General features: G+C 52.1%; 7 protein-coding genes across 9 annotated transcripts; 3 read left to right on the plus strand and 4 right to left on the minus strand.

The window, feature by feature from the left end:
* Positions 1-502: 502 nt before the first annotated feature.
* Positions 503-1,498, plus strand: HMPREF1120_00049 (uncharacterized protein; the record flags this gene model as incomplete). Its single annotated transcript, XM_009154035.1, has 4 exons — positions 503-679; positions 728-1,162; positions 1,208-1,261; positions 1,313-1,498. 4 exons carry the CDS (start codon positions 503-505, stop codon positions 1,496-1,498), a joined length of 852 nt encoding a protein of 283 aa, XP_009152283.1.
* A 661-nt stretch (positions 1,499-2,159) lies between these two features.
* On the plus strand, positions 2,160-4,771 carry HMPREF1120_00050 (nuclear receptor; the record flags this gene model as incomplete). Its single annotated transcript, XM_009154036.1, has 2 exons — positions 2,160-2,672; positions 2,723-4,771. 2 exons carry the CDS (start codon positions 2,160-2,162, stop codon positions 4,769-4,771), a joined length of 2,562 nt encoding a protein of 853 aa, XP_009152284.1.
* HMPREF1120_00051 lies at positions 3,444-7,749 on the minus strand. Of its 3 annotated transcripts, none has more exons than XM_009154038.1 (3): positions 7,572-7,749; positions 7,453-7,517; positions 3,444-7,390 (listed from the first exon to the last, which is right to left on the minus strand). In XM_009154038.1, the coding sequence occupies exon 3, from the start codon at positions 7,033-7,035 to the stop codon at positions 5,140-5,142; it is 1,896 nt and encodes a 631-aa protein (XP_009152286.1). In that variant the 5' UTR covers positions 7,036-7,390; positions 7,453-7,517; positions 7,572-7,749; the 3' UTR covers positions 3,444-5,139. The 3 variants fall into 3 exon arrangements, with proteins under 3 accessions (XP_009152286.1, XP_009152285.1, XP_009152287.1); XM_009154037.1 differs by having other exon boundaries at positions 7,448-7,517; XM_009154039.1 differs by having other exon boundaries at positions 7,568-7,749.
* Positions 7,750-8,201: 452 nt separating this feature from the next.
* On the minus strand, positions 8,202-12,101 carry HMPREF1120_00052 (uncharacterized protein). Its single transcript, XM_009154040.1, has 6 exons — positions 11,564-12,101; positions 10,415-11,514; positions 9,559-10,356; positions 9,478-9,504; positions 9,357-9,425; positions 8,202-9,308 (listed from the first exon to the last, which is right to left on the minus strand). Exons 2-6 carry the CDS (start codon positions 10,871-10,873, stop codon positions 8,361-8,363), a joined length of 2,301 nt encoding a protein of 766 aa, XP_009152288.1. The 5' UTR covers positions 10,874-11,514; positions 11,564-12,101; the 3' UTR covers positions 8,202-8,360.
* A 397-nt stretch (positions 12,102-12,498) lies between these two features.
* On the plus strand, positions 12,499-14,351 carry HMPREF1120_00053 (retrograde regulation protein 2; the record flags this gene model as incomplete). The annotated part of the gene is made up of 7 exons (XM_009154041.1): positions 12,499-12,651; positions 12,704-12,963; positions 13,023-13,120; positions 13,171-13,388; positions 13,438-13,777; positions 13,830-14,048; positions 14,110-14,351. 7 exons carry the CDS (start codon positions 12,499-12,501, stop codon positions 14,349-14,351), a joined length of 1,530 nt encoding a protein of 509 aa, XP_009152289.1.
* A 796-nt stretch (positions 14,352-15,147) lies between these two features.
* On the minus strand, positions 15,148-16,900 carry HMPREF1120_00054 (uncharacterized protein). Its single transcript, XM_009154042.1, has 3 exons — positions 16,629-16,900; positions 15,841-16,508; positions 15,148-15,727 (listed from the first exon to the last, which is right to left on the minus strand). Exons 1-3 carry the CDS (start codon positions 16,721-16,723, stop codon positions 15,585-15,587), a joined length of 906 nt encoding a protein of 301 aa, XP_009152290.1. The 5' UTR covers positions 16,724-16,900; the 3' UTR covers positions 15,148-15,584.
* A 555-nt stretch (positions 16,901-17,455) lies between these two features.
* On the minus strand, positions 17,456-20,339 carry HMPREF1120_00055 (uncharacterized protein; the record flags this gene model as incomplete). Its single annotated transcript, XM_009154043.1, has 3 exons — positions 17,456-18,537; positions 18,583-20,023; positions 20,076-20,339. 3 exons carry the CDS (start codon positions 20,337-20,339, stop codon positions 17,456-17,458), a joined length of 2,787 nt encoding a protein of 928 aa, XP_009152291.1.
* Positions 20,340-20,637: the final 298 nt, after the last annotated feature.

Here is a 20,637-nt window from a genome sequence, read left to right on the forward strand (position 1 = left end):
CCTTGCTCATTGAACCGCAGCCAGCGCAAGGCTGTTGATTGTCACTTGCTGGGCCTGGCGCCGGCAGACTTTCCAGATCCCGCGCCGGCAGTCGATCTGCCCCAGCTTCCATGCCCACGGGCACATGCAGGGCATTGTTCCGCAGCTGGCATTGATACATCTCCCTCTGCTAGTCTCCAAGCCACCTTCTTTTCACGCCCAACGCTTCGCTGTCTCTGGCTTCTGCCTCTTCTGCCTCTTCTGCCTCTCTTCTGACCTTCGTACCCGGTCCCACCCAAAGGCGCAGCGTTGGCTCACTGATCGATCTGGAACGGACTCCCAATTCAGTCCAGCACGTCGGTTGTGGCGCTGGGTGAATTGTCGCACGTCTAATGACTTATTCCTGCCTGCCTAGTTCGCCCTCTACCTCGTTGCACCAGGCTGTGCTTGGGTGGGACTGTCGTCACTGAATCTTCAGACCGGTCTCCCACCGCTCTCGGCAGGATGTCTCGTGAGTATATGAATGCAAAGCTGGAGTGAAGTTTCTCTGAACTCTTCACCAGTTCCGCCGGGTCTTCGTGCGCAATGCATCCCTATCATCGATAACATCCTCCACGAAGCCGATCTTACCACTATAACGAGGAGGAACATTCGGCAGGGGATTCAAGACAAGGTTGACACCGATCTTACCCCGTACAAAGTCAGTATATGCACATAGGTCCCAGCGCAAGGGGCTAACAAATCTCAGGCTGCTATCAAAGCTCTGATTGATGAGAGATTCGACATCATCGAGGCCAAACAGAATGGTGACTCGCCAGTGGTGGCGTCGGTTGAACAGGCCGAGCCCGCTCCGGCGACAAATGGCGTTCATAAGAATCAGGTCTCATCACCATCTGCTTCCCCTGCGAAAAGGGATGCAAGCGAAGCAGGGTCGGAGGTCATAGACACACCACCCCCGAAGAAGAAGCGTAAAGCCAGCCTTGACGAGGACGCCGCTTTCGCTGCTCGTCTTCAAGCGGAAGAAGACAAATTAGCCCGGCCTACACGAGGAGGTGCTAGCAGAAAGAGTGCTCCCGCCAAAAAGAAGAAAAGAACAAAGAAGGAACGGGTCACTGGATCTGACGATTCTGATCTCGAGGATGACGCCAAAGAGCAGAAGCCCAAGCGAGAGACGGGATTTCACGTACGTTGCACCCGGCTTGCCACAAACTTTGCTGACAAGCTACAGAAACCACTGATTCTGTCCCCCGCGTTATCTGCCTTCTTCGATGGAGAGACCAAGGTAAGCACTCCCGAGCAATTCGCTGGGCGGAACTTCTAACCAGCGAAATAGATGTCACGGCCTGAGATCACCAAAAGAATGTGGGCATACATCAAGGCGAATGACCTGCAAGACCCTAGCGACAAGCGGTATATCGTCTGCGATTCAAAAATGCGAGAAATATTTCGACAAGATAAAGTGCACATGTTTACCATGACCAAGCTGATCTCACAACAAATGTACAATCCCGAAGATTAGGGATCCATTGAGTTTCTGACTCGTTTCACGCCGGTCTCGACAGATAATATTCTTTGGGGCTCTGGGAACATAATAATCCAGTCATTTCAGCGGTCATGAATGCGACATGAATATTACGCAAGGAACCTCAGGTGGTGTGGTTGGCGTCGTTACCAAGGGGTGGAATTAGCCCAAAATTCTAGCATTTTATTGACATTCGGGGATGGAAAGGTCATCTAATCACGGAATAAATACAGGAATGCTAAGACATAAATCAATATCATGGCTGGTGGATGCGTAAATCGATCTGCTACTTGTACTTCCTGTTCAGGAGTGGCAGCCTTGCTGACTAAACGCGAGCGATGCGCTCGCCACCATTCGGCTCTGTTCCAAGCGATACGATTGTTGCAAGAGGAATTGGAGGTCTGGATTGATCTTGTTTGAGAAGTATCGGTTCAAGTTCTTCATGGAAGTCCCTCTTGTAGTGGTGTCGCCATAATATATCATTCACTACCAAAGTGGTGCACCAGTTTATTTATTCAATTACCCCACAGTGACCCTGCGACTTTTCTTCGCAACTGACCGTGAAGTTATAGTGCTCCCCAGACATTACATTGCACCTCCAGGTCTCGACTCAACAACGCCGCACTCTTTCTCACAGCCCTTCTACTTGCTTGCACAAATGCCAGAACCGGTGGCTGCAACAGAGGCCTGGGCGCCGCCGCGGACTGCACCCACGAGGCGCGGCGACCGAAGCAACCCGAGAAATGGCAGTGAATCACAGGACTCCCCCCATAACCGCAATGGCAATACCCCTGCGAGAGGAAACCGTGGACAAAGAGGTGGCCGGGGAAGAGGTAGAGGCCGTGGACAAGGACAAGGGCGCGACAACTCAGTTTCTCAGACATCTCAACAGTCTGAACCCGTGAGAGAAGACGGCGTTGAGAGACCACCTCGTGGCAGCTTCGGTGCACGCCTGACTGAAGCTGCCTCAAACCCAGAAGGCGACACAACCGACTCGCAGCCAAAGGAGAAAGATAATGCCGCTGAGGAAACGGAAGATGGAGAAGTGTGCTTCATTTGCGCGAGTCCCATTGAGCACGTCTCAATCGCACCCTGCAACCATCAGACATGCCACATCTGCGCCTTGAGACTACGAGCGTTGTACAAGACACGAGCTTGTGCCCATTGCAGAGTAAGTCAACTCCCAGACATCCAATGAAACACTATACTGACGAACTATAGACGGAAGCACCATTTGTGATTTTCACTGACAGCGCGGACAAGCGGTTCGAAGAGTTTACCGACAAGGACTTTGTCAAGGTTGACGAAAACTTGGGTATAAAATACGAGAAGGACGTTATCTTCGAAGACACCATACTGCTCTTGAGATACAACTGCCCTGATAAGGACTGCGACGTTGCATGTCGGGGTTGGCCGGATCTACATCGACATGTCAAGACAAAGCACGGGAAGATAATGTGCGACCTGTGTACCAGAAACAAAAAAGTCTTCACCCATGAACATGAGCTGTTCACGTATGCGGGACTTAGGAGGCACGAAAAATATGGAGACGACATGCCCGGGGCAGTCTCACAATCCGGGTTCAAAGGACATCCTGAATGTGGCTTTTGCAAGCAAAGATTCTATGGGGACGACGAACTTTACACCCATTGCCGGGAGAAGCATGAGAGATGCCACATCTGTGACAGACGAAATGGGGGCAGAAATCCACAGTATTACTTGAATTACCAAGAACTGGAGAAGCACTTCGCGGCCGAGCATTTCGTGTGTTTGGATGCAGAGTGTCAGGCCAACAAGACGAATGTCTTTGAATCCGAGATGGACCTCAAGGCGCATCAACTCTCGGAGCATCCCAATGGATTGTCCAAAGATGCTCGAAGAGATGCCAGACTGGTGAATCTCTCTGGATTCGACATCCGCACGCCGTACCAACCACAACGAAGAGGGAATCACGACCGAGAAAGCCGTGGTAGTGGGAGAGGTCGTGATCCAAATGCTGAACCACTACCTACATCCAGCGCTCAGCCTCTGAGCCGCGCCGAGTTGGCCTTCCAGAGACAGCTGGCGATCCAGAGTTCCCAGTCCGTATCCAACAGGAGCTTTGGAGGGCAGCTCACACAACCAACACGATCTCCTCCCGCCACACGCGCTCAACCAGGTCCCTCCACACAGCCTCAATCACTGCCGCCTGTAGAGAATTTGAATCTTGGAACTGACGCCCCTGGCCCATCAATATCAAATGCCACACCTCAAGAACAGGCGCGAGCCTTACGACACCAAGCCGTTATCGACCGTGCGTCGACATTGTTAAAGAACGACAGGACCAAGCTCTCACAGTTCCGTACACATGTTTCTGCATACCGGAGCGGCACCAGCTCAGCGACTGAATTAATTGACTCGTTCTTTTCTCTGTTCGATTGCCCGAGTACAGAACTGGGCAAGCTGATTCGCGAACTGTCCGATCTGTACGAAGACGATGGAAAACGTCAAGCCCTGCTACAGGCTTGGAATGACTGGCGCAGCATCAACGAGGATTACCCCAGTCTCCCTGGTCCAAGCGGGACACTCCCAGGTGTTTCGAGCGGCACCACCGGCTCGGGCAGCGGCAGACGCGTTCTGACGCTCAAGAAAAGTACGGCGCAATCTTCTCGCTCGGCGGTCTCAAGACAAGGCTCCTGGGGTAACGCACTGTCCGGTGGCAGCAGTGGCACTGGCAGTAGGGATAGCGACCCGTTCCCTGCTCTCTCATCTGCCGCCAACAATGGCTCCCGCAGAACAGGTGCTGCAGGTGCATCAATACAACCGGCATGGGGCAATACCGCCGCACAACAAGTCACCAACACAAGGGTCAGCGTTGCACCTCCAACCTCACGGCCTGCACCGACGACCGCATCAACCCTCCGTCAATCCACACGCAATAACAATCTTCCTCCTCCCCGGCCAACTGAGGACTTGTTCCCGTCTCTGCCTCCCGCACCGAAACCAAACACCATGATGCCCGGATTCAATACCCGCGGATCCGTCCGATGGCTGAACTCATCGAGTCGTAACTCTCCATCCGGCTCGGGAACTACCACGCCGGTAAATGCATGGGCCAATGGAGGATTGACTCCGACCCCTGCACAAGCTGCTGCCTCGGCTGCTTCTGCCTCTACTGCTGGAGGTGCTGGGGCTGGGGCTGATGGCGACTTTGATGGCGGAGACGGCTCTGGCGCGAAGAAGAAGGGCAAGAAAGCGAAAAAGGGAGAGACGCTGTTCCATTTTGGTTGAAGAGAGTCCTACCACTGTAGTTTTAGCCGGAATCACCAAAGCTCCTACTTGGTTTGCACACGAGACGTCTTTTTGTCAGGTTTAAGTTGATAGATGCAGACATGACCGCCATTGGCTCAATTGATGCAGGCAGAGAAGGCCCTGTAATGGACGGTTGAAAGTTCCAGCCTCCGGACGTTTCGTTTCCAGCATGAATGTGAATAGCAATGATAATTACTGTCACACGTTGGAATCGACTTATAGTAGCGACGTATATTAAATTGCTTCGATGATCAAGCTCCAGTATGGTGATAGACGAAGCTGGGATAGGTAGCACTCTCCCGGCCACTGCATTGTCTACCTAGTAAGTACCGCTAATCTGGTGCTGTTCAAGTTTGGCCACCAGCAGTGAAGAAAAAGTACGGATACTCGTCAAACCCGTAGGAAAAGAACTCCATGCCACTTTCGCCTCCTCCTCCGCCTCCGCTTATATCCAGACCAAAAGCTTTAGGATCTGCGTTCGCCGGGTATTCTGACTCTGACGCGCCATTCAAGTTAGCAGCGCCCACTGAATGACCGGCAGCGGCAGCGACGGCAGCAGAAGTGGCATTGTTAGCAATGGCAGTGTTATCAGGGTTGTTTGGATGAACATTCGGCCACGTTAGACCACTAGTACCACCGGCCATGGTCTCAAAGTAGTTTGTGAATCCGGCGGCGTCGATGGGCGGAGGAACAGATTGTAGATCAAAGGAGAATGAGGCGAAATTATCGTGGACGTTGTTGAATGATGGTGCGGCTGTGTCGTTGACCAGGGGTTCAGGGTGTGTAGAGGGAGGATAGGTGGTGGACGGAATGGTAACCGAAGCCCGACCAGACGGTACAGATGGGCCAGGAGTCAACAAGTCACGGTCTGCAAGGTCGTTATTCTGGTCGTAGTTGTTGTTGTTATTAGAAGAGACTGCATCTCGAGTACTAGGACTGGGGGCGGAAACGGCGATGGAGGCCGCGGCGCCATTGACATGGGTCGGAGGAGACTGGATTCGAGGTAAACATTGCTTGAGAACCATCTCTCCCGTGCGGGCAATGGAGATCCTAGTGCCCAACGCTGCCAGACGGGCAATGGCTTTCTTCAGGGCAGACTTGACGCGGTCGAAGACCGTGTGGCACTCTGGTAGTCGCTGGATCGCCAGTGATGCAAGGAAGATCCCCGCGTCAATGGTGTAGAACGAGTATCCGTACAGCTTGTACTGGTGCTCACTCATCAGGTCGAACAAGGCCTGCTGACTCTCGAGAACTTTCAGGGCGCTCTCCACCGCGGCGCTGCGGCTTGCCGCATGCGAGTCGACGTAGGGCCGGTGCAGGTTCATCAGGAACGAGTTGGCCGTGCTGATCATCTGCTGTCGTATCTTGGGGAAATGCGGATACCGCGCGTACAATTCCGGTGATATGTCTGGGTTTTCTGGCGCCAGCGCCCGTGGCAGGTCTTGCTGGATAGAGAGGATGCTGTCATGCAGTTCGCCGACTTTGCTATAGTCCTTTATTTGCTTATTGCCGGCCCGGGCGGAGAGGAGGTCGTGGATCTTGGTGGACAGGGTATAAAGGTAGGTTAGGAAAGTTGATTCAGAAGGTCCATTATCGGTTCGGCTTGGTGGGAAGAAGACGGTCCTAGACGGGTGCAGGGGGAAGTCTCGATTCAATGGGGGTACGGCGGTACAATCTTCGCGGTTGATGAGTCTCGGCCGGCCCAGGATCAGAGACATGAAAGCGTCCAGAATGAATAACCTGGCCCACACGCGACGTTTGTACTCGGCATACCACAGCCGGGATAGCGACTTTTCCACGCTTTCGTCCGATTCCGGGGGTTTCACTTCAGGCTCCAGGTGCAGGCCGAGGAGTTGCGCTTGGCGCACGCCATGGTTGAGCGAATTCCACGCCTCTGAGCCACGGCTACAGTTCTTCAACCAGTTGAGACGCAGGATGTCGTGTTCGACCGAGGTGATGGTCGGTTGTTGGCGGCCGAGAAGCGCCATTATTTCCAGTCCTGTTTTGCTGTAATCCTCTGATAGCCTGTCGAGACTAGCAGAGTCGTGGATTCTCAAAGCCAAGGCAGCTTTCGCGTCCAATGGGAGGAAATGCAAGGCTACGGCCAGCAACTGGAAGAGGAGTGCTGGAAAGTGATGCAACTCACGACTGAGTTCTTGAAGGCTCTGACGCTTCAAGACGTCCGGGCTGATTCGGGTCCAAGAGTCCAGCAACGCCTCATTGTAACAACGGTCCAGGGCCATGGTATACCAATCCACGGCGGAGAAGTACAGATCGACCAACTCTCGTATCACTGCATGTGGCGGCAGTTGGGACGCCAGCTGGCAATAGCGCTCTTTGAAGTACACCTGCAATATCGATCGAGGCACAGGTCCGTCTGTAAGTGATACAGCAGGACCAAGCCGCAGAGACCTCTACAGTGAACTATATGCATGGCTTTGGTCGACGGCGGAATAACCAAACTGTTCGACAAGACTACCTGGTTCTGGGGCCGTCTCCGAATGCATATTAGAGCCTGCAGGATGCAATGTCTGTGCATCATCCATCAAAGGGCTTCGCCAGGGTGAATCGGGTGGTTCAACAACCAATGCTTCCAGCCTGAAGGGGGCCTCGTCAGCGAAATGCCGATAAGGAACACGGTATCAATGTGCTGACCTTACCCATATTTGCATTTCTCAGGAATATTCCTCGAGGTGCAGATATTGCATGGCTGCTTCCGGTTGCACTGTTACAAGTTAGTGGCGAAGCAGCCGCCGATATTGGATAGAGACTGACCCACCTTCTGCTTCCGACGATGGCATTCCGTGCAGGATGTTATCAGCCGTCGCCGTTTGGTATATCGTCTAGTCGACATCCTGAGTCGAGATACGGAAGTATAGGCCCGACAGAGTATAGCACATTGATCAGTTCGCCATTTGCGATGCTTGCGATAAACGTGGTCGGATGCTGGTTCACAGACACTTGTTGGAAAGATTGATGAGTGCGAAGGACGATGTCGACAGGTTGGAATTCAGCCTTGCACGTGACAGCTGGGCTCCATTACATTCATTTTGATTGGCTGGTGACATTTCACACCCCCTTTCGAGGGACGCCCACTGCATCTTTCCATACGCACATTGTTGAGAGCATGTAACCCTCCGTATGCCACACAGTTGGGATGCAGAGGGGACCCTGTTCAATCTTGTCACGGTCGCTTATGCGCCATTTGCCCCTGACGTCTACCTAGTCCGAGCCGGCACTGCCCATGACCGGCGCAGTCAACGTCCTACTTACCCGGTAGTCTTAACGACCGGTTTAGGCACTGGCCGCCTCGGTCAGACAGGCTGCGCTGAAAAAGTACAGGACGCGCCGGTTGCAGCTCTACTGCCCATTCCTTCGAAAGGGTATACGCCACTTCGAAGCACAAGAATGGAGTGATGCATCTCATTTTTACTATCTCAGTTGATTGTGGCTTCTTGGCCCTCCGCACTAACAGTGCCCAACCTCGTGCTTGTTGCGCGAGTGCGTCCATGAACCAATTCTGGCAGAACCTTCTTTAGCCTCCTGGTGGCAAGCAATCATTCATACCCTATTCGTCACTGTCCTGAAGGGCCTCGTACTTGTCCGAGGTGTAGTCCCGGTCGAAGCGAAAGTCTGCGTCGTACAAATCTTCGTGAGCCTTCAGTTCTCTGGAGGCATGAAATGCGCTCTTGATGTCGGCAAACTCGATGGAAGCGTAGCCATCCCAAGTCCAGCTATATTCGATCACCGAGCTGCTAAGGGCCAGGCGGGCCAACTTCGTGGGGATGACTTCGAACAGGCTGTCGTGAATGTTACCGATCAACAGGATTCGGCTGGCTTCATCTTCGCCCCAAACACCATCTTCGATATCGCGAGGTAGTGGGTATGTTGGATCAATCGGTTTCCAAACGCGGACCTGAGTTCCGTTGATGGTGAAGGGTACGCGTTGATGACGTGCTCTCATTCCATCAGCTGCTCCCTCGTGGAGAAAAACCACCCGAGCAGTCATGAAAGAAGTGGCGCGACCAATGGGCGGCAAGAGCTGAAGAGATTCCAGAGTACCCCCGCGGATCATACTAAGAACGTCTTTCATGGTTGTACCAACGGGGATTTCGTCCATCATGACTGTACGATACGCGTTCTGATCACGGACGGCATCCTCTGGCAGGTAGCGAACGGGATGATCTGCGAAGGCACTTCTCGTCATCCAGGGGGGACCGGACTCTTTGATAGCAGCCCAAATTTCTTCGTCGGACTCGAAGATGGGATTTTCCTTGGTTACTAGCCACTTTGGATGGCCATCAAAGTTTCCAGGAATTTGGACAGTCGCCCGTGTAGGGGGTCGAGTAATTTGAAGGCGTTGAGCACCACCTTCATGCGTAGATGTCTGACTCGAGCTTCCATCATTGTTGCCATCAACCGCGCTCTTGTCTGCGCCACTGGCCCCTCCCGCCTCATTCTGATTCCAGAGGTTAGGTAGATTCGGTGTTGCCATCTTCTGCTGGGGATCGTTTGTCTGTTTGCGCGCATTAGTAGACGAAATCACTACGCGAGACTAACAGACCTGGTTCTTGAGCACTACTTGGTGGTTAGATAAAGGTTGCCGCGCGCATTTGTTGCTGAGTGTGGTCGGCTAGATGAATGTTAGTAAGGTGCAAAGATAAACAAAGGAGGGCATTAACTACCAATTGCGCGACTGGAGTTTTTGCAGTCTGTTTCCTGTGAATGAGTTATCTAAATGGAGGCTAGAACATGAAATTCCTCACCAGAAGACGTGTCTTCAGATTCGCACTGCTATCACTGCGCTTGAACAGCTTGCCAGTAACCGCCTTCTTATTGTCTTTGCCTGGGCTTGGGCTGGTGCCGACAGCTTCGCCCTGATCAGCTTCTTTGACACTCTCACCGGACTCCGGGGATATCTCGATGAGTCTATTGTCCTTTATTGGTTGTTTTGACGGGGTGATTGCGGAGTTGATCTGGCTGCCGCCGATACTCTCAGCGATGGAGAACTGTTTTCGCAGGGTTCGGCGCAAAGCAGATATTGGCGAGCCGTCGTCATGGGGATTTGTCAACAACTCGAAATTGTAAAGCTGATTCTCGTCGACTTTCACAGCGTCCGCTTGAACAGTGGCCGCTGCCCCCTTTGCGTGAGTCAGACCTTTGTTATTGTCCTGACCTCTTGCATCCTCAGTCATCCCCAAGTTCTCAATATTCTTTACAAGGTGCGGATTGGTGCGGTAGAAGTCATGTAAAGCAGCTTCTTCTGCATCTTTGTCCTTGGCTGGTGTCACAGCAACGTCCTTATGGAGGTTATGTTTGATGATTGCCCCCAGGTTGTTCACTGTGACAGTCAGGCGTGAGATCTGCTGCTGGTGCTTCTTGATCTGATCTTCCAATTGCGCGGTACGTTCTACTTCCTTTCTCAAGGCTTCCCGAGTTGTATTGTGCGCTTGCTGCTCGTTCACCAAGGCCAGACCCAAAGACTGGTTGAGTGTCGCAGTTGGCACAAAGGCGGCAGCTGTGGGATCCATGTTTGGTATCTCCAACGCGGTATGTCCAGTATCCTGAACAACGATATCAGCAAGGGATTTGAAGCGGCGTGGATTGCTCTGGGCAACTTACATCTGGGAAATAGTTCATCTGAGCAGGTGCCAACCCTGAACTATGCTCCTGAACCTGCCCCAGGATGCGAATGTGATCTTGCTTGGTTGGGCTTCTTGCACCTCCATCAACAGCAGACCGAAAGGCTGCAGGTCCTAGGCGCAGACGCGACTCAGCAAGATCGGGCTTGATATGCTTGTTAAAGAACTCGGCGTCGGTTGAACCAAAACTCAGAGCTGGCGATGTCACCTTGACCTCAGTTGAACTGTGTGGCTGGGCAGATGCCAGAAATCTGGACTTTTCCGCTCGCATGAGGCTCTCTGCCAGTTGCTGCTGCAAGTAATTTGTGGCAATGGTGTCGATTGACTGGACCTTGTCTACTGGTGTGAACTTGAAGCTGCCCAACTGGGACTGATTCAGGTCCTGTCTCTCCATGGGCGGGTATCTGAGCAGACGCTCAGAAGGCTTTGTTGCGGACATAGGACGGTGGACCGCGACAGCACTGTGAGAAGATGACAAGAAAGAGAGGAGACGGGGCAGAAGCTGAATGAGAACCAAGAGAAGATGGCACCAACACGCGTCAAAGCAGAGAAGCAGCTCAGCAAGGCAAGCAGTGTATTCGCACGGGCAGAAAGTTGAGGTTCACGTTCAAGTTGCTGACGGCGACAAGGAAAGAGAGAGAAAAACTGCAGAGTGCAGCTGCGCCCTCAACTCAACTCAACTCACTTGCACACAACGAGTGTCGCCTTTCACACAGCCATCACCGCAGCAAAGTTCCCATGCATAAAGGAGGGAGGCTGATCTCTTGGTTAACTGAATCACCATGCATACATTTCCCCGTGTCGAGAATGCTGCCTGACAATTTTGTCGCTTCTGAACTTTCCCATCCTCCCACATTGCGTTCTTGTGGTAATGCCGACCTACACAACCTGCTCCGACAGCAACAATGCCAGAGAACATGTACCCTGGTGCAGACCGACCCAGGTCCGTCAGTACCAGATCCCTCCACTCTGCCTCTATTCGGCCGATGTACACATTGCAGCACAGCAATATAGGCCATCTCAGCTACCGGCCTGAGCGGCCAGTCTGATACTTATTGCAGGCGGTCTGGCCACTGGTTGCTGTCAAGAGTCAACAAGCCATTGCGACCACAAGAGTATCGAGACAAACTGCCGAAAATTGTTCCAACAAGGCTGAATAAAAGAAGACCATCGTAGCTGCGGACGTACTCCCCGAATAGTCCCAATAATGCAGCACAACCGGCACTGGCGAAGTGCGCATTGGGTGATGAGGAAACAGGGCTGTCTGAGGATAGCCGAGTCACCGAGTGCGGCAGAAGAGTGACAGCTTCAAGTTTGACAGACGGCGATTGAAGCAGACGGAGACCAGGTCGGCTGATCAGACGGCGACCACCGGCTAGTTCCCACACGGCCTCCTAAGCCTTCGCGAGATCGTCCGGGGGGGCGCGGGCAAACTGTCACATCAGCCTTTAAGCTAATAAACTGCTACAAAATTGTCCAGAGAGTGACTGGGTGCCTTTTGATTGATCAACAACTCTCGGCCCATGTGCCCCTCCTTTGATAAGCCGCCCCGTCTTCTGGCGATTGAGAAGTCTTTGGAAGCTTTCGGGAGGCTGGTTGTGGCTGTCAACATCGACTAGCGTTTCCTGGGCACTGGCACGGCGGGCCATTTTCCTTGGGAAAGACGTCGATGGCACGTTACAGACAAGCGATTCGCGCCCGCCTACCGCCCGCTGCCCACCACTCTCCGCGCTCTGGGCCAGTACTATACTTGACTGCTCGAGCAGAACGTCCATATGACCGGACAGGGAATGCATTCGCTCCAACTCCGCTTCGAGCCTGACGTCGACGCTTTATTTGTCCATTTGCTTCTCTGCCGCTACTGAAAGGCCTGTGCCGTTCTCAACAGGCTCCTCCGGTACGACCTCAAGGTGTTATTAGCACCTTGTACTGCGGAGCCCTGTCCCCTCGTACCAACTGCATTAGTGAGCAGTGTATGGACTATATCTATCGTTCCCTTTCCCGTATGTCGCTCTTCCCGCAGAACTCCCACACCTACACCTGTTCCAACGGCCCCTTCTCGTTATGGAGCCACACAACTTGAAGGCAACGGATTCTGACAATGGACAAACGCCATCAGAAAACGAAAAGCTGCATATAGAGAATGGCGTACCGGTCCCAATCATCGACGTCCCTGACCCGGATGAGCATCTCAGCGAAGAGGAGAGGAAGCGTATTGTATGATATGCCCGTTCGTCCGTCAACGCCCACACCGAGCTAATGTTTGTAGGACCGGGCTTTACTCTGGAAGCTTGACCTTCAACTCATCCCATGGCTCTCCTTTCTATATCTTATTTCCTTCCTGGACCGAACAAACATAGGAAATGCAAAGATCGATGGCCTCCAAGAGGATCTGCACATGACCAACAATGAATACAACGCCACTTTGACCATCTTCTTCATCTCTTATTCCGTCTTTGAGCCTTTGACACAAGTTCTTCTCAAGAGGTTGAAACCGTCCATCTTCCTCCCTGCCATTATGATTGCGTGGTAAGTTCAATGTCTCATCAATATAATTGAACAAAGATGAGCTAATGGCACTATCACAGGGGGATCTGTATGACATGCATGGGATTAGTCCATAATTTCTCCGGTCTTATGGCTGCTCGATGGTTCCTTGGTCTGGCCGAGGCCGGCCTGTTCCCAGGTAAAGGCAAGCTCCGCCGTACGAAATGATTCGTGCTCACGTCTATCCAGGGGTGAACTATTACCTGAGTTGCTGGTACAGAAGATCCGAGTTTGGTATCCGCGCTGCTATTTTCTTCAGCGCAGCAGCTCTTGCCGGGTCTTTCGGTGGTCTTTTGGCTGCCGCTATCGTCAACATGGATGGGGTTGGAGGTAAGCCTGGGTGGGCGTGGATTTTCATATTGGAAGGGCTGGCCACAGTTGTTGTCGCTTTCCTTTCTTTCTTCATGGTAAGGAATGTGCTCCTGCAAGAACAAGACGTCCCTTAACACATGCCAGGTGCATGATTTCCCTGATGATGCCAAATTTCTATCGGAGGACGACCGTCGCCGTGTCATTCGCCGTCTGAAACTTGACCAACAGTCCAGTGCTGAACATGAGGAGTTCAAAATGGCCTATCTGTGGGCCAGTCTAAAGGACTGGAAGACGTACACCGGAATGATCATTTATATGGGGTGTGATGGCGCCTTATATTCGTTCAGTCTTTTCTTGCCCACAATTATACAACAGATGGGCTACAAAAGCATTCATGCGCAACTTCTCAGTGTCCCACCATATGCAGTTGCGGCAGTGGTCACTGTTTTCATCGGATTTGTTGCAGACCGAACTCGCATGCGAGGTGAGCAACAAGAGTGGCTCTCTGTCTGAACCATATGGCTGATCCAGATCAGGGTACTGTAACATCGCCATGTCATTTTTCGGTGTCGCAGGTTTCGCTATGCTTCTCGGCTCAGGCGAGCCCCACGTCCAATACGCTGGAACTTTCCTCGGAGCCATGGGGATTTATCCATGCATAGCGAACACCATCTCGTGGACAGCCAACAATGTCGAGGGTGTATATAAACGGGGTATTTCTTTGGGCTTCGTCATTGGTTGGGGCAATCTGAATGGTCAGTCCGAACAATTCGTGTTTTTCCTATTTGGTGATTCTTTTGCTGACGGCATCGATAGGTATTGTGTCGTCCAACATCTATCGGGCCAAGGACAAACCACGATTCAAGCCCGGACATGCTGTTGTTCTTGCATATGAAGCGTTGTTTCTTCTTGGAGGGAGCGTGGTTCAGCACGTCTTGCTTCGTCGAGAGAATGCGAAACGTAGGAACGGTGAGCGGAACCACTGGGTTGAAGGCAAGACAGAAGAGGAAATCGACAAGCTTGGCGACAAGAGACCAGACTTTCTGTACACCTTGTAAAAGGTGTGCTCGAGTATCGGCCGAGGCAACCTTTTGCTCCAATGAAGCTGGCAAGAAGGTGATGGCAGTACGAAAGCGAAGGTTGAAAGACATTTTGCACAGTGGCAGGAGAGATATACCTGCTCAGCTTCAGGCTATCTCTCCTATCTGCTGCTCTTTCACTTCTTGTCGACTTCACGACATTCCTCACCTGCGTTAGCTCCTCAACGAACTGAATATCCTTGCAAGATGTGGTTCATCCCACGAAACCTTGTTTTTCGCACAATGCAGCAGAACCCTTATGCAACGACTTTCCGATCGGCATCAATGATCTCCCAAAACAACGCACATGTCGAAGGATTTCCATGCATAGGTGATTCACACAATGGGAGTTTTCGCAGACCGCACGCAGTATATAGATACTCCACGTTCTGATTCTTGCACAGAAACCTCCAAGTCTCCAACCATGACGATATAATTGTAGGCTCAGAATGGGCATGCTCTGTCCCCCTCTACCTGTACCTAACGTGCGAACGCCGAAGGGTCGTCCATCCGGTGCGATATTTGGTTATATCTCGTGAATGTATACCTAGGTAAGGTCTACCATTAACCTACCTAGCATATCTGACTTATCAAGACCACGACGTCTTGTCTAGCCAAGTAGTAGTAGACCATTCATATCAATCGCTGCTGTTATCGCTGTCATCTGGTATGACCTTTTGCTGTAAACTGTAATTTTCCAGAGCAGGTCACGGCTCCGAGTTACAGACGAGGATTTGAGAAATACGGCAAAGATGCGTACTACCTAAGTCGTGTTGCAATGTTTTGGAAAGGGAATGGTAATGGTAATGGTAATGGAATGGTGTGCTACTAACAGAGACTAGACTACTAGTCCATGTAGGTAGGTAGGCTTCATCAGATAAAGGACGCCAACCGAACAACTAGTTACTAGGATCAGCAACATCCAGGCTCCCTGTTAGGTGTCTAGTAGCAGACAAGCTTGATACCCGGCGGCCTCGTAACCACAGTACCTAGGTTGATAAGGCAGCTGGCTGACCACCTGACCACTGCTGCATAGATCTGGATTGGAAACACATTTCTCCGAACGGACTTGGAGCAGACATTTAAATAGGTTCCTCTTGTATTGATTGCCCTTTTGAAAACAAAACCCCCCCATGGGCTGAAACACCGTTAACACTAGCTAGCTAGGTAGATATGTCTTATCTTTTACAACTGGTAGTACTGCCACCACTATTACTGCTGTTGCTTCTTCCCGGCCAGAGCGCCTGTCTCCTTATCAAACGCCGCATATGTGACCTGAAGAGATGCGACAGCAGAAATGGCGACGTAGAGAATGGTCAGGAGAAGGAGTCCAACCAGGAAACCCATGTAAATGCCTAGAAACAAACGATGTTAGAACTTGTCTAGACAAACCAACTGTCTGCTGGACACAGCAGCCACGAATGAAGGGTGGAAACTGAAACTGAAAGGTAGTCAAGTAAGAACCTACCAGGCGTGAAGAACTGGTATCTGTCAAACAGCGGTCCGTCAACCTGAGTCTGGTTGTTTTGTTTCTGATGAACACCGAGATCTCTCTTCAGATCCAGATGTAGGAGTGACTCCTCGATTGGCGACCACTCCGAGTCCAGCATCTCATACTCTTTGGGCTGTTCATGTGCTGGACCATCCTGCGACGTCGTCGTCGTATAGTAGAGAACAGTATAGTTTTGGTTCGGGAGAAGATCAAGAACAGAAGCCAAAAAGGCATCGTTGGCATTCAGTTCTTTAGCTTTAGTCACGGATGATGCCGGTGCCGGTAGCTTGACTTGGATCAGACGTGACTTGAAGGTTGTAGGGATAGAACCCTCTGAGGCGTCAACAACAGTAGCGGATTCGACGCCGCATTTCACTTGGAGGGTTTCAACCCACGTCGACGGTGTGATGGTGCCCTGTACGTCGGGAATGACCATGTTGCTTCTGATTCCTGTTTTTGGGTGTTGTTTGGATATCGCTTTCGCGAGCGCAGGCGTGGATTTCACAGATCCATAGTCGTTGCTGTGGACGCCCGGTTGTGATACTAGGATGTAGTAGTCTGAGGGACATTGCGATAATGATGAGGCGATGTCTGAGACGACTGTAGACGCGGCTTGGATTTGGGAGGAGGACGAGCTTAGAAGTCTGCCAGCAAGAAAGTCTTGTCAGCACCAGCAGAATCTCGCTAGTGAGGAGTGGGTGGCCCAGCCGCAGGACTGCATCGCCTTGCCTGGAGCAACAGAACACTGGCGCGGAAATACATACTCTGAGGTTGAGAACATGAAGAAGGGTGTGGTGTCGAGGTAACCGTGGGCGCATTCGGCCGCCAGCGCCAGAGCGCTCAGCCGGAAGAGACGCATCCTTGTGCTTTGGTTTAATCCACTCCGTAAATATCGATTGCAGTAGTAGTGGACTGAAGGTGGCAGCGTAGATTGTCAATAGTGCAACGATGCTCGCTGCAGCCTGCGAGTGATAAAGTTGTCTGGCAATCGCAGGAACGCAGCACTGCAGCAGAGCAATGCCAGTGAGGGAAAGTCAAAATCATGCACGACGTCAACTCGGCGCCGGCATGACTCGAAGGCCACCAGCGCCTCAGCGTGCAACGCGGCGATCCAATCACCGCAGGCTACAACTTGGCAACTCCGCTCCGCTCCGCGCTGCCTACTAGTACTACTAGTACCTAATGTATAACTTGAATATACCTACCTGCTTAGATCGATACCATAAATGTGTATAGTGGTACTTATGGGTAAGTAATTAGGTATGACGCCCACAGTACACCTGCGAGTAACGGTGTCTCCTCACACAGCGCCATACTGATCATTACAACATTGTAGATGACATCTATCCCTGGAAAGGTCTACCGATAAGCATGCGGTACATGGGTGCGTGCCTGAGCTCGTCTCGAAGCATCCACATCGTGTGCATCACGAAGCGTGTCTTCTACACACATCAAACGTAATCGCCTGCTTTTGAAGTATGCCCCAGACCTCAGATTAGGCAGTGCAATGCCCATTTGTGCCAACGGCGATGCCCCGGCTGGACATTACCTTACTCGTTGGCTCCGTTCCCATAGACCGTCCTTCCATACCTCACGAGAAATCATCCATCGGCTTGTCCGTTAACTGGACACCTTGAGGCGTCACAGTCGAACCAGTCTCATCCAGTGAGCCTTGGTTGATTCTACGGCTCAAGCTTCCAGGTCCAGCACGGCCAACTGGTTTGCGATCACTTGCTGCTCCACTTCTCTTCAAAGAGCCCACTCTTGAATTTTGCTCTTGTTCCTTGGGTGCTGAGGCCTGCGTTTCCTCTTCGTGAGAGTCATCCTCTGGCGGGGGTGGGATATGTGGGCCTGGACCGCCACCACTAAAAGTCCCGGGTAAGGTCAAGGTATCCGAAGATGACTCGCCTTGGCCGTTCGTCACCACTGCAGGTGAATCCAACTTTGTGGCAGAATTTTTTTCCACCGCCGACTGGTTTCGCGCCTGTATCGGCGAGCTTTCGACGCTGCCTGGGACTTCCAGACTAGACCTCTTGGCCGAAGGCAGACCAACTCCGCTCACACTTCGGCCATGTTGATCAGATCGTGGACTTGCCACGACGGGAAACCGGCCCATGCTTCCATCAGTACTTTTATCCCGTCTATGTCGGTTGCTCGGAGCCGGGCTTTTGTCGCGCTGTCTCTGTTCCGTGATTGCTCTCGCCCTGGCTTCCATGGCTGCTCTTCGTGAGCTTTCGTCTGTGTTGCTGACTGCGCGTTGCCGATGAGAAACGCTGGTGGATATGGAGCGGGTTGAAGATTGTCGTTTAAGTTCTCCGAAAATCGCCTCTTTGTGGTCGAAGAGGTCTCGAACAAGTCTGTAAGGATGACGCTCTTCCAAGGTGAGAGCATTTTCCGTCCGTGGTCGCAAAATACAAGGAGCGAGTGAATGCGCCAGGGCTGCAACATAGGCTTCATCTGCCGAGGTGAGGTCGATCAAGCGGGTGAAATGCGTCACGATGGCGTCAAGTGTGGCAATATTGTTAAGGCGCAATTGGCCGAGAGTGGACTGTAACACCTTGATTCTTGGCGTAGCATCGATCGAGTCGCTGGAGATAGGATTCGGGACAGCATCAGGGGTGGTGGCATAAATAGTCTTGATGATTTCGTAGACTTGTGATGAAACAAGCGAGTCTGAACAGGTTAGAAAGGGTAAAACAGCGACACAAGTGAACTTACCGGGCAGTTCAAGGAGGTAGAGCTTCAAAACACTGGCCACAATCGGCACCTCATACTTTTCCAATACTTCCGTCGGGACAGGGGCTCCATTGTTGATTTGATTCCTCAAATGGTGCGTCGCGGCTAAGGGAACGTCCACAAGCCAGATATTCCGCCTGGCCTCGTCACCCTCCAAATCGGGATAATGGTTATCGAGGAATGTCAAGATCGAGGTGACAATGATGGGTACTCGCTTCCGATCAGCCCGAGCTCGAGCTTCTAGATCAACTCCAAAAGTCTGGTCCTCGACACTCCCATAGTAATTCTCATACGGCGTAACCTTTGGCACATACGCCCCTGTTCGGTAGTTTTCAAGGAAATATCGCAAGTCGCCGAGCGGTTGGATGGTTTCTTGATAAAGCATCATGTGGTCCACCTGGCTTTGAAACGATGGAATACTGTTGCTGATGGCACCAGAGAAATCGAGAATCACTGCTTTGATCGCCTTGAGACGGTCTGTTTCACAACGTTCCAGGAACTTCAAGTGGTCCATCATCGCTTCCTCCAGGTTGCATCTCAGCATGTCCAGTTTTCTCACCGCGGCCTTGTACTTTTCGTCTGCTTCTCTAGCCTCGCGCCGAAGCCGCTCCGCAGGTGTTTCGTTTGGGTGGGGGTTGTTGAGCGGATTCCACGTCTGTAGAGTCTCCGTGATGTTGCCAATAGTTGGTGATTCCAGAATCCCCTCCATCGAGGAGCCAGTGGTTGACCGACCAAGAGGTTTCTTCTTCTCAGGTATGCCTGTGAGTTGAAAGGCTCGCGGCTTCCATTGATACTTCATTTTCGAGCTGTTCGCAAACGTATTGCCCACGTTACCAATAAGGCGCAGAAAGCCACGATCAACTAGATCCTGTCCAATCTGCTCTGCATACCCTACTGTTGACGCCTTCATATGTTTCTGTATGTACTCGACGATATCTGTGCCAGCGGACACGTTCTGGTACGTTCCCAAGATGGGAACTTTGTACTCCCCAAGTGGAACGGTTGATAGCATATGCGTCAACAGGGCCTTCAGCTCTTGTGGCGAATACGTTCGATCGCCAAGTTCGACTGGTAGTTCATCTTCGTCGTCATCGTCCGGCAGAACAATCATCGGTGGCGGAGGACTCTGTGGCTTTGGGCTCTCCTTTCCCGGCGCTTGAAAGGCCAGCTTGTTCTCCTCCTCAAGGTCTTCCACAAGCCTACACTTGTTGAAATAATGACTTCTCAGTTTCTTGACCGTATCGGCTTGTCTATCATGAGCCTTGATCTTGGCTTGCAGGTCGTCTTGCGAGTTCTGGATCCTCGTCGCATGCGCATCGCACCATCGAGAGAAAGGATTGACCACAAGCTCGCGTATGTTATCGGCAATCTTTCTGTGGTTCTTGGACGCTTCGATCATTTCACTGCGGACGCCTTCGTACGCCTGAGAACGACATTAGTAGAATGCCTTGTATTCTGTGCATCATCTGTCCAACCTTGCGAACGCTTGCGCCGTCGTCCCTCGCGAACCCACCCGTCATCCGATCGATAGTCGGCGCAATGTCTCCCAACCGATCGCTGTACACCTCTTCCGCATCTGCTCGCATGCTGGCGATTGTCAATACCTGTTGGTTCTCAATCACCCCCTGTTGAAGCTTTTGAAACAGGACACCCAGACCGCCAGCATAGTCCGACGACCAGAACGAGTCTGTGAAACCCGCCGTCTTCGGACGGACTGGGCGTGCAGTCTCGGCTGCCATATTGGAGGTCACTCCTCCCTGGCGCAGGGGATATTGCTGCACAGCAAGCACAGGGAGAGGTCCGAGACCGGTTCAGATGCGCTGGAGGGCTGACTGGGAGGAACTCGAACCGCGACGCAGCGACGTTGAGAATGCGCGAAAGGGTATGGGAACAGACTATGCAGAATACACAAAAGACAACTGGCTGAACGCTCGGTAAAGTAGAATCAAGGGCAGAATCTGGATCGCAGATTGGTAGTTGGCGGGAAATGGCACTGGTGAAACATGAGGGGGGACTTTCATTGAACTTCCATGTCAC

The sequence above is a fragment of the Exophiala dermatitidis genome (assembly GCF_000230625.1).
Source record: "Exophiala dermatitidis NIH/UT8656 unplaced genomic scaffold supercont1.1, whole genome shotgun sequence".
Classification (NCBI taxonomy): Eukaryota; Fungi; Ascomycota; class Eurotiomycetes; order Chaetothyriales; family Herpotrichiellaceae; genus Exophiala; species Exophiala dermatitidis.

Coding starts and splice junctions, on each gene's coding strand:
- HMPREF1120_00052 (XM_009154040.1), bottom strand. CDS start 10,873: ATGTCCGCAACAAAGCCTTCTGAGCGTCTGCTCAGATACCCGCCCATG. Junction 10,357..10,414: donor AGATGAACTATTTCCCAGAT/GTAAGTTGCCCA, acceptor ATCGTTGTTCAG/GATACTGGACATACCGCGTT. Junction 9,309..9,356: donor AAGTAGTGCTCAAGAACCAG/GTCTGTTAGTCT, acceptor GCGCGCAAACAG/ACAAACGATCCCCAGCAGAA.
- HMPREF1120_00051 (XM_009154038.1), bottom strand. CDS start 7,035: ATGGCCCTGGACCGTTGTTACAATGAGGCGTTGCTGGACTCTTGGACC.
- HMPREF1120_00054 (XM_009154042.1), bottom strand. CDS start 16,723: ATGCGTCTCTTCCGGCTGAGCGCTCTGGCGCTGGCGGCCGAATGCGCC. Junction 16,509..16,628: donor TTCATGTTCTCAACCTCAGA/GTATGTATTTCC, acceptor TCTTGCTGGCAG/ACTTCTAAGCTCGTCCTCCT. Junction 15,728..15,840: donor ATACCAGTTCTTCACGCCTG/GTAGGTTCTTAC, acceptor GTTTGTTTCTAG/GCATTTACATGGGTTTCCTG.